Source organism: Drosophila innubila (genome assembly GCF_004354385.1).
Source record: "Drosophila innubila isolate TH190305 chromosome 3L unlocalized genomic scaffold, UK_Dinn_1.0 0_D_3L, whole genome shotgun sequence".
Taxonomy (NCBI): Eukaryota; Metazoa; Arthropoda; class Insecta; order Diptera; family Drosophilidae; genus Drosophila; species Drosophila innubila.
Genome location: NW_022995376.1, coordinates 16,163,777 through 16,176,365, shown reverse-complemented (window position 1 = coordinate 16,176,365; position 12,589 = coordinate 16,163,777). Strand labels below are relative to the sequence as shown.

Sequence of the window (12,589 nt, the reverse complement as noted above, 5' to 3'; positions counted from 1 at the left end):
GGCAAAGAAAAAAAAGGGGGCACTTGTTGTTGTTGTTGTTGTTGTTGTTGTTGTTGTTGTTGTTGTACATAGATAACCTACAGCTTCAGTTTTTGGCCCGCAGAAGTGGACGACACTAAGAGTGGCAGCCGTTACTTGCAACACCTTTGGAGAGGCAAATGTTTGGCAAATGTTGCCTAAAGATTTATTTTTTTTTGTAAGAGGGGGGATTATTATCTATCTGAACAATATGTTAGCTATATGCAACGCTTCATTGCGTGGCTTTGGGCTTGCAATTATGCAATGAAAAGCCTGTGAGTAAAGCTCTCAGTGTGTGAGTGTAAGTAATGGCCGTGGTGGAAGGGGAAGGGGAAGGGGGCTAGAAATAGGCAAATCTAAGACGGAAGAGCTGTTTGAGCCTTTGGGCTTGGCTTAAGTCATTGCATTGCATTGGCTGATTGAACATGACCATGACAGCTCCAGACAGCTGCTTAGGTAATGTGATGTGTGAGTCAGTTTAAGTTTGTTTATGTGTGTGTGTGTGTGGGAGTTATATAAGCAGCAAGTTAGACAGACAATAACAGAATACAGACAAGGATAGCTGGAGGTGAAAATTTCTCTGAAAAGAAGAAGTTGTATCGAGTTCAAGTGAAAATAAAAGTTCTTTTATTAAAAAAAAATTTTAATTTATATATTTGATTTTTAAGGGCGTTTATTTAATATTCAGTTAAGGTTTCAGTTAATTTACTGAAATATAATTTGTATAAAAAATAAGCACTGGTTGAAAATAAACCCTTATAAAATAGTCAACTGGACTATGAATAAGAGGGCCTTTAAGAATTTTCATTCAATGCATTTCATTTTATAATTCAAAATCAAATTGGTTTGTTTGGCAACCTTTTTAATTGTTTAAATGTTGGTTAGAGATCTTGATGTTTATTCTTGTTTCTTATAAAATTTTGAAGCATAGACTACACAATTTTAGATCAACATTGTATAACAATCTTTAGATTTTTTTGAAATTCTTTTTGGGGCAAAACTTGCTAATTGAAAATTCTTTTTGATTTTTAAAGGCGTTTATTTAATATTTAATTAAGGTTTAAGTGAATTTACTGACTAGTTGAAAATAAACGCTTATAAAATATTCAACTGAACTATGAATAAAAGGGGCTTTAAGAATTTTCATTCAATGCAATCAATTTTATAATTCAATATTAAATTGGTTTGCTTGGCGACCTTTCTTATTGTTTAAATATTGGTTGATGTTTGTTCTTCTTTCTTATAAAATTTAGAAGCATAGCCTACAAAAATGTACATCAACATTGTAAAACAATCTTTAGCTTTTCGCGAATTTCTTCTTGGAGCCAAACTCGCTAATTGAAAATTCCTTTAAAGTACACTTGGAATTTCACTGCTTCATACTTTTCCCATCTACAAGGTAGTCTTTCTCTCTCTCTCTCTCTCTCCCTTTCTCCCACGCTGTTCACACTATGATCTAAGCTCCCCGCCAGCTGTTGTTATTTGCACAGAAAGCTCTCGGGCCACGAGCCAAATGAAAGTAAACAACAAACAGACAACAACAGCAAATAGCAAAAAAAAAAAACAAACAGACAACAACTACAACAAAAACAATGTGGGCTGTTAACCAAAATGCTCCATTGGCCAAAAAGTGCAATCACCTAACAGTCAGCGTCGCCTCCGTTTTGGCCCACTGATTTACGACAATTGTTTTGTCACGTAGTCGATTGGGGAATTGGAAGGCAGGTAAAGCAGTGAAGAGGGGGGAAGGGTAGGGTACTATGGGGGAATTTAGAGGGACTGCCAACAGCAGCCGAAATGTCAATTGCCCAAAATGGTTAAACATATTTTCAATAAGTTGTTAGGCGTTTGTCTCTGTCGCTTGTTGTTGTTGGGGTTGTCGCTTGCTTGCCACTTGCAACAACACGCATCTACACCCGCAACTGCAACTGCAACAGCAACTGCCACCTCTACCTGCCACCTGCCACCCTTTTCCTATGTGGCAAGCAATAATTTCATTTTACAAATGGAAAGGAAAAATTTGTCAGCCAACGGCAAATATGAAAAATACTATTTGCCACATTGCAAGGATGAGTTGCTGCTTGCCCCTTGGATAACTTGATAACGAGCACAACGCCTGCTTCATTCCCTCTTAAAATAACTAAACTTGGACTTTCCAAATATAAATTTTAAACTAAAACATACCATTTCATAAAATAAAACATATTTATTATTTACTTGGAAAAACTTAATTGAAATCTTAATGGAGTTATTTGGCAACAAATAGCAGAATGTCCTTAAAGTAGTTATACCCGCTTTCAAGAGCTACCAGACTAATATTTTCCACTAATTTATCAGGATATCACACCACAAAATGAAAAAAACAAAAACTTTTGATACCCTATAGCAGTTTTAAAGATTAATACACTTTACACAACTCTTTATTGACTTTCTTTCTTAAATACAGGGTATTTCCAATACAAAAAAAAAAAAAAGTGAAGGTGGCGCAATTTGGTTGCCGGGATTTTTTTGGCCAAGAGTCTGGACAGCCGGCAGTCTGTAACCTAATGACAATGACAATTGATTATGCGGGTTCCAGTTTTGGTCGCCCAGGAAATGGTCGAGTTTGTCGCTAGTTTGGCTTTATGGCCGGCCATAATTTAAAGTTGCCGCCAATTCGATTTGGATCTGGCCAGTTGCCAGTTGCCAGTTGTCTTGTCGAATTCTACCCACTAACCATTGTTGTTGTTGTTGTTGTTGTTGCTGATTTCGATGTCCTCCATTGAGCCGCAATCTCTGCTCGATTTGCATAACAATTGCTGGCCCAAACCTTTCGCCCAAGTTAAGTTACAGGCTCCAGTGGACACCAGTGGCTTGCTTGGCCCGCGGTTACCATATGGCCCAGCTGACCAATAAAACATTACCGAATTAGCTGTAAAATCTGTTTGCCACATTTGATGCACTTTCAAGAGTGAGACAAAACAAGAGAGAGAGAGGGAGAGAGACGTGAAACTTGGAGGTGGAGAGATTGTGTCCCAACCAAATGAACCTTAAAATAAACTTTCCATTTAAAAGTTTTTCATTTTTTTCTCCATAGTTTTGTTCAACTCCAGTTGTTGCTGCTGTTTTTCACATATTAGCAACATAATCGCTAAGATAAATGTATATTGTCCAATTGCTTATTGAGGCGAGGGGGAAAGGAGGATGGAGGTAAATTGCTGCAACGAATTAACTAGTCATGGATACTTTTAACTAGGATACGAGCCGGAATTTGAGTTTATTACTCAAAATGCTTAATGATTTGAGTGCTTATTGTAAACTTAAACTAGTTATTGCACATTTTTGACCTAATTGGCAACTCTAAATGAACGTCAGATAATTTTTTACATAGATCACTAATACATTTTTCGGTTTTTTGCTCGATAACTGCGATACACATTTTTTGCAGCAATTCTCTAGAGTTTAAACCCACACAACTGAATAATTTAAACAATATTTTTGTAAACTTTGCTTTTCATTTGTCATTCGCTTGGCAAACAATCAATAACCACTTCCAATATTTTTCCAAATAAAAAATATCGATATTCGATTTGCACTTCTTATACGATAAGAAAACAATTCAATTCAAAACTGCTCGCAATCTCTTGGCTAACCAATCAAACTCCTACGAAAAACCTTTCTCCTGACCGCCTCACAAAACTTGACATTGTTTTGTTGTAACACGCCCAATTCATAAGAGAATCTCAACATGAGAAAAAGCTCGAGAGGGTGGGAGAGTGAGGGGCGCATAGATAGAAAGTGGGGGGTGTATATTCAATTTCAGCAGAGTTTCACTTTTCATCATTGTTAATTGTCTTGCTATTATTATTACAATTTTTTTATTGTATTTTAAATTAACAATTAAAGTTGATAATTAACAAAATGAAAATAACAACAACAGCAACATCTCAGACTGACACACACGCCCACCTCACAAAAATACGTAATAAAATTATTAATAACAATAATAATAACAACAATTTATCACAAGCTAACGTCCATTTCCATGAGCCATTTTTCAAATAATTTGTGTAACCTCAACTTGAAATTGAACAACGAGGCACAAAATGAAGTCATTACCACGGACAACAAAAGCTCGACTTGACCAAACCCCAATAGTTGATGAGGTCTGTCCCAAAAGTTGGAACCCAAAATCACGTCATATATGAGCAAATCACAGTCGATTTCGTCATCGGGCAAAGACGTCTCCAAACCAATTTTAGAGTCAAATAAAATTTATGACCACACATAATTACATTTTACTAAAAAAAAATAGAAATAGCAAAAAAAAAAGAAAAAAAACCTCGGTCGTAATTTTTAAAATAAATTGTTAAGTTAAGGAAGTTGAAAAACGAAACTGAACACCAAATTGAAGTCAATAAAAAGTTTTATAATAAATCTCTATGGCAATAAAAAAAAAATGCTGTAAACAAAAAAAGAAAATCAAAATCCACCGATCATAAAACTCACTTTCAAGCATACAACAATTTATTTTGATATCATTTTTCCGCTATGAAACAATGAGAAATGCATGTACGATCTGTCGATCCGTCGAATTCGAAACTATTCATTCAGTTTCATCATTAGCACCTAAAGCATCGAGGAAAAGGGAAAGGCGGACAGCAAATGTCTGCGAATGTCGCCATTTAATTGGCTCAAACTCGACTCGACTCAACTCGAATCAACGACGTCACTTGGATGAGTGCCAATTGCTTAGCCAAGCTGAGGAGGATGAGAGAAGCATAGAGAAGTGCCGTCTGTTAGTAATGGGCAGGGGGAGTACTCTTAAGCTTTTTTTGCTGATTAATGAAGACAATATTTTTGTATTCACCACCTTGTTAACGACTTTATGTGCAACTTTAAGTATTTCTTTTTTGTTGCAAATGACTGTAGAGAAAATTAAATTTATGAAATAACCCATAAAATGATAAACATTCATGAAATGATGACTGCAAATTGCCGTTGCAGTTGGAGACTCTTCTCTGCTAGGGTTATAAATGTGACTAAACTTAATATATGGCCCAGACACTTTAAAGCCGTTAATACCACTTGGATAGAAAGTGCGTTGGGAAAACTCTTTACTGACCCACAAACTGATAAACTTCACTTTATTGGATGTGCTTGACAAAATTATAGATTAAAGTAGTATACATTTTCCTTTTATTAATTAGAATTATTTTAACTTCTTTTTGAATTTTTTTTTTTGTATATCTTTATATTTATCTACAAAATATTTTATTTATTTCTTCTATTATTTTTTTTTTATTTTTAATTTCCATGCACTTTACTAAGATCTTAAGTTGTCACTGCAAAATAAACCTAAATCTGTTTATTATTTCCCTTTATCAGTATCTCTCTTTTCAACTATTTATCAAAATAATTTTTTTTTTATTTATTCATGTAAATATCATTTTATAATACATTTATCTGCTTATTTAACATCAATATTTTGCAATTAATCTTTTTCTTTTTATATTATTGATTGCCTTCATTTGTCTTCTATCGCATACTATTCTCATAATTGTCATAATTTGACTTGTTTCTGCATCCGTCTAACCATTTGTCAGTTTAACACATTGCCAGTTATAAATATACTGATTAATTGACAGCGATTCGCGTGGATAAGATAAAGTATATTTTTGACCTCAGGTCTAAGAGATTGGTTGATCTTCGCACAAAAGTTCTCTTTGTTGTTGGCTTCCGTTTGGTTTATTCCGATAGTTTGACCAATATTTTGGTATATAAAATGGTTGATCTTGTGCCACTTAAGCATCAGTTCATCGACGTCTTTCAAGCAAAAAACAAATACTTCAAAAATACTCTACAATATGTTCCGCTTTGTAAGTAGTGAAACCATTAGAAATTATTCTATGCAGGAATATCTTAACTATGTTTTAAACCATTCACAACTGCAGCTTGTCGTCTTGTTCGCTCTGGTTTCCATCGTTGTGGCAGCTCCTGGATTCGTGGAGCAGCAACATGTTCTAATCTCCACACCCGTTGTTGCCGTTAAACATGTGCCAGTGCCAGTGGTGCCCGTAGTGAAACATGTGGTGCCGGTAGTGAAGACTGTAGTGCCTGTGGTGAAGACTGTAGTTCCGGTAGTGAAGACTGTTGCTGTGGCTCCTGTTTACCACCGCACTTATGTGCCCGTTGTTAAATCTTACGCCGTAGCCGCGTCTCCCTATACCCACATCTATCATGGTTAAAACAAAAAAATATTAAATAAAATGAATAAAGTATGGAAAGGTTAAAATAATCGATACTTTGTTTATGACATAAATCCAAACTTTGAAGCGAGTTTTATGTCAAAATGTAAAAAAAATAAAGAACCTTGTAATTATTTGACACATTTTTGCTGGTTTCCTGGTGCAATTTGAACTCTAATAATGTTGATATACTGCATACTTTCAATGTTCTCTCACTCTATAAATGTTGATTTGCTCTGCATTCTCTCTTTATTCTCTTGCAAACTGCAGGAAGTCCATTAAAATTACAAATTGGACAATTGCAAATGCTCATAAAATTCTTCACACTATTCAAGACACGCAAAGGAAAAGCTATTTGTTTATTATGCACAACTAGAGGATACCCATTTTTCAGAAGTGAAGGAAGATACTTAAAATGGAGACTAAAATGTAATTTATTAACCAAAAGTTAAGATGGTTAGAATTGGAGTGTTTTTCTTAGACGTGACATTTTTATGGGAATATTTGCTAGAGAACTTAATAACTTTTGTATCTCTGCTTATTCTCTTGTCCAACGAATATTTAACTATACATATTTGTATCCGCCACAGGGTATAAGAAAATATCTGGAGCAAATATTTTCTTTGATTCCAACAGTGCAAATGTGTTTTATGTGTGGTTGTGAGCTTCTTCATTCGAGCGTTAAATGATAAAAGCCAAATGCAATTGCGTTCCAGGCACAACATCCAATAGTCATTCAATGGTCAAATGCAGTTTGCACATGCACGAGATAGATTTACCACGAGATGCAACAGTTTTGCGTCAGTCTATAAAAATAATCTGTGTGGCAGGTTGCAGGTAGCAGGTAGCAAATGCAGTGGCAGTGGCAGGCACTAAAAAATAAAAACCATTTGGCAAGCTGTTAAGAATTTGCAGAGTGAAGTGGCAACTGATTGAAATTGATTAATGCAACACCTGCAACTGATGAGGAAATACACTGAAAGAAAGTTGAGATTAAAAGAAGATATATAAAGAAGAGGAAGTTGTCATTCATTGGGTAAATAATCTCATTGAAAATTATTTTAAATTTTGTTGTTATTATATTTTTAGTTTCTCTCAGTGTATACGTTTGTAAATTTTCAATGGATCAGCGGGCACTTCCTCTAAGTTGACCCAAATTTGCCAGACATCTCTTTCGTTCTGTCTCAATCTCTTACTCTCTGTCTCTCTCTCTCTTAACGTTATCTGTTTGTTGGCTTGAAAGAAAATTTATGTGCTTGACTTGGTCCCAGAATTGTTAACAACAATTTAAGCGGTTTGCCTAAATGCCCCTTCGATTCCCCTTCCCCTTGTGTAGCTCATCAACTTTGTTGTTGTTGTTGTTTTTTTTTTGCACACATTTTCCTTGGTTAAGCGTATTTTATTGTCTGACGTTGGCAATTGTTGTTGTTAGTTGTTGCTTTGTTTGCTGTTGTCTTGTTAATGCTTTTTATTGCCTCTTCCATTTGGTGTTAGCTTTTTGGTTAGCTGGCCGCTTTATAAGTCTATTTGTCGTAGTCACTCGACTCCAATGCAGATGTATCTTTCAGATACATTCATTAGCCTGCTTTGCAGTTACAGTTGCCTGCTGCCTGATTTATGCCCATTTGGCAACATAATCTTGGCCAGCGCTTTGCTTGTATTTAGACATTTCCTATGTTGTCACCCCACTTTGCCATCCCCGCTGTTCCCCTTGTTTCTTGTCTTAATTTTTTGCACACTTGCTCAAATTGTTTTTGGTTTTTTTTTTTGGGTTAATTAAAATAACCAGGCAAATGAGCAGTTAGTTAGTTGGTCGCCAAACACTATACAATACAGATGGTAGCAGGAGGAGGGGGGGGCAGGGTCAGCTGCCTCACGACGTGTGAACATGGCGAAGCAAATTAAATCTACAAGTAACAACAACCAACAACAGGCCTCATCTCGTTATGACTATGAATATGCAATGTGGCTTTGATGAGATCTCTGCACCAACACTCCCCTTTCCTCCCTCCCCCAAGGGTTGAGCAATTTTTCCATCTTTTCCTAGCTGATTCCAATTTATTGGCTGCTTGTTTAGAGGCGCGCCTGCGCAATTAGTTGGCCCTGCAGCTGGCGTTCGCAATTTTGGCACGTTATCAAGCATAATGCGAAAAACTCGTTTTCCCCCTCCTAACGTTGCTTGCTTCATTTTCTACTTCTACTTCTACATCTAGTGCTTTGGCCTTCTTCTACTTTGATGATGTCTTCTCTATTAAAGTGCGGCTTTGTCTTGTTTCGTGATTGTTTTAACAAACTCTGCTTGGCTTGTTGGCGGTTCTATTCTTGGTTATTGTCTTTGGCCTGAACTGGTTGTCAACTCTCTTGGCATCATCAAATAAGGGAAAACTTGTCGGCACATTGCATCGCATCGCATCGCGTTTCCTTTGCTCGCTTCTTGGAATACAAAAAGAATCTGTTGCATTTCCTTGGGAAATATTTGTGGCATTTGTCTTTCATTTGATTTACTTTGATTTGTTGCTACTGTAATTCTTCCTGCTCCGGTTTAACAAACATTCAGTGCCACTTTTTCCATTTTGCTCTCTGTCTGATCTACTTTAGCCCAAGTGTTTGCTTGACTCTCTGTGTTTGGACAAACCAGGAGCTTGCTGCTGTTTGGGGGGCAACGAAGCGCGTGCGAAGCGACCACAAATCGTTGCAGGAAATCCGATTTGTGGTAAAAGTTGTTGCACACTAAGCAAACTTGGCAAAAGCGGCGTTTTGTGCGGCTTCTTGGTGTGAAATCTAAGCGAGTTATGTTTTTCTACATTGTGGGTGGTGCGGTGGTGCAAAAGTGGTTGGTGCTAATGTTAAACGACAGCTTACATAACAGGGGTCAGTGGCTTGGATTAGCCTTTTATTGACGTAAAAAAACTTGGAAAAAATGACAAAAGAAAAGAGTGAAATGTGGCTTAAAAAAGGTTAGAAAGAGTTGAAGAACTTAAATTTAACGAATGAAAATTTTTGAAAAAAAAAACTAAGCAAGCAACTAAAAATCGAACTCTTATCTAGTTAAATAATTACTACATAAAAAATGAGAACTATTCCACCATACTAACCACCTATAAATAGAACTCTTAACTTATCTGAAGATTGTCGTTTTTAAGTCTACAGATACTTTATAGACCGAACGAATATCAAACACAATATATTAATACTTAAGTGAGAACCACGTTCTTAATTTTAATGCTTCATACAAGAGTATTTAAGACGTTTCGGTTCGAAATGAAAGATTATATAATGTTAATTTATATTTTTTAAAGATGTCGTTTTATAATTATCTCTTATCAAAATTCGTCTGTTATCTGTGTCGAGTACACTTATAAAATGCAAACTTTTAGGCAGCAAAGATACTATAAAAACAGTTAAGCTGTGATCGATTGATAGCACACCTTCCGATGTCGATAAATTGAACGATATCTTGAAAGTTATCGATAACAAATTGCGCATATATCAACGTTAATCAATAATTGCAATTTTGAAGCGATTCATGACATTTGCATTTTTACAACGTTTAGTAGTGACAATATCAACATGATATTCACATTAAAATGATCATCATTGTTTGTTTAGCACTCGAATCGAGTTGATTCATTAATCATGCACTTGCCTTGCACTATGTAATCGATAACTCTACTCGGAAGATCACAACCCCACGTCGGTGGCAAGTTCAAGTCTGCAAAGACTTTTGCCAGTCAACGACTCAGTCGCAACAGATTCCTGCCATTTAATCTGTAATGTATTCCACAAGTTTTCCCCCCCTCCGAATCGAGTGGGTGGGATGCAAACTGCGAGGCAGTTGTTGCACAGCTGCATAAGTTGCAACTGCAACAACACTCGCTCAAGTGGTGCGTGGGTGGCCACCAGACGAAGACGACGACAAAGACGAAGACGAAGAGAGACGCGACTTGAGCTCATCATTGTCAGGCAACCTTTTGCCGGCTGTGCTTCATTAACACTCGCTAGTTGTTCGTTGTCGTCGGCTCTTTGTTCGTCGCTTTGCCGTTTTGACACTCAACACGCTGAACTTCAAAGCACAGCGATTAATCTTGGCCAGAGATATTTGCCCGGATACGCTGTGCTTCCACAAATCTGCAATTTGCGTTCATTTCGCTCGCTTGGACAAGATTCTCGGGCTCGGATTGGTACCTGGCTTGGCTGGAATAACATTGCCACATTTCACACCCAGCCTTGACACGAGAGGGACTGTAGTTTCACTTCTTGCAGCGCACAGTGGGGCAAAACATGCAAATGCTACAGACAAAAAATGAGTATACTATGATATGCAACAAACACTACAATTTTACTTCAATACAATTTTAGCTATATATTGTAGAATTAATAAATTTTATATAAATAAATTTATAAAAATTTAGAGAAAATTAAATAACCTTTTAAAACTAAGATAAAAATATGCACATATACTTTCTTTATATATAAAAAAAAATTAGTAAAAATAATTTTAGGAATTTTTTTGTTGAAAGAACGAATTGAGAACAACGAATAAATTTAATTTGTTATATAACTTCAGTCTTTAAATTTGTAGTTCTTACATAAATACCATCTAGGAATCAGCAATTTTTTAACTCTTTAATACACGTAAAGTTGGCTTATTTGTCCCACTGTGCAGCGACTTTAACTGGAGGAGCTGCTCATAAATCATCGCCCAGGCGACTGTGGGCGTTGCCAGAGTCCATTAGAAGCTTACGCAGGCGCAGCTGTCGCAACTTCATCTCCCCCTCTCCCAACTTGTCGTTCCCCCTTCCCCCCTTGTCCACACTCACTCTCCTGTTGCATTGTAAGTTTCTCCCAACTCATTGTCAGCTGCAGAAATTGGTTGGAAAACATTCGCAGGCGTCGTGTCGAGTGATTTGCTATTTTCATATTGTTCCAGATTGGCGTTTTGTTTGCCACTTTAATGTTTCTGTTGTTGTTGTTGTTGTTGTTGGAGCTGTCAGAGATTGGCCAGTCTATAAGATTAAGCGCTTTTGTGGAGCACTGGGTCAGTCAGCAACTGATTGAAAGGCATTGAAGTGCGAAAATTCTATGAAAATTGTTTATTGTTCAATGATTGAATTCAATTTGGCGTGTGAAATGCTTTACGCAACTCTTTGGCCAACATTTAACGTCAACTCAATGGGATTTGCATTAAGATCTCTTGAGATTTTTAAATCGTTTTGCAGTTCAAAAGTTCACTGGGTTATTATGTTAGTTATGGGAACAAAACCTAAAGGCGTTCGACTGTTATGCAAATTGAAAGGAAAGTGCAATTTGAGATGTTAATGTATTGGCTATCGATTCAGAGAAATTCTATTTAAATAAAATAACAATACTCAGTACGATATACAGATAAAACACATTGATTTTTAATACAATATATCGAAAAATACTTTTATCTTTTATATCAATTTCCTATTTTGAAGAAAGTTTTGATTCAAATTTAAGTCTACAAAACAATTTATAACGTATTACCAATATTTTTTGTTTAAGGAAAATGAAAAATTTAATGAATTGATCATTAAAATTTATCTATTTTCTGCAATGATTTGGCCATTAAGCTGAAAGTATGTAAAAATGTCAAGAAACGTTGCGAAACCTTATTGGCACCTGACGTAACTATCAAATGCAGAAGGCCTTGCTCTATTGACTTCTATTTATTAAAGCCATTACGTTAACTGTACCATTAATAATGGTAAATGTAATTTCACACTTTATAGCTTAGAGTTAGGCTGTAATTTCCCCTATTCCTCTCTCCGTCTCTGAAGATTTGATACTCACATTCCTTGGACTTTTGCTCTAGATATTATGCAATTCGTTGGCTTGTTGGCCGTTCAACTACTTGGTCAGAAGAGCAACCAGATTTGAGACCATTCTCATTATCAAATTACAATCGGTTTGCCATGGCTTTTGCTTTGCTTTGCTTTGCTCTGCGTGTTGTTGGTTCGTTCGTTTGTTCGTTCTTGGCCAAGTTATAAACATTCGATTCCAGGTTGCCTTTCATCTATCGGCAAATGGCCATAACTTTCCAACCACGCAACACGGCTGCGGTTTGATTATTATTTTTATTGCTACATTGAAGTCAGGCTTTTTTTTTTTTTTTGCTCGGAATAGCCAACGACAGCAATTGGCCTGCTCCTCCCTCTTCTCCTTTCCCTCTTCTTATGTTTCTTCTTCTTTTTAGTGCTGTTGGCATTTTGTGTTCATGTTTTATCTGTCGACTGTTTCTGCTCCTGTAGCTCTGCTCTCCACACGAGAGGCTCGACAGGAAAATGCGGAAAATTGTTGTACACATTGCTGCTAAACTGATG

General features: G+C 36.4%; 2 protein-coding genes across 2 annotated transcripts in view; both read left to right on the top strand.

Moving 5' to 3' along the window:
• The window catches only part of LOC117786499 (putative uncharacterized protein DDB_G0271606), a 137,626-nt gene that overhangs the window by 47,899 nt on the left and 77,138 nt on the right, over positions 1-12,589 (top strand). The window lies entirely within an intron of this gene.
• On the top strand, positions 5,712-6,384 carry LOC117786503. The gene has a single exon (XM_034624800.1). It carries the CDS (start codon positions 5,865-5,867, stop codon positions 6,243-6,245), a length of 381 nt encoding a protein of 126 aa, XP_034480691.1. The 5' UTR covers positions 5,712-5,864; the 3' UTR covers positions 6,246-6,384.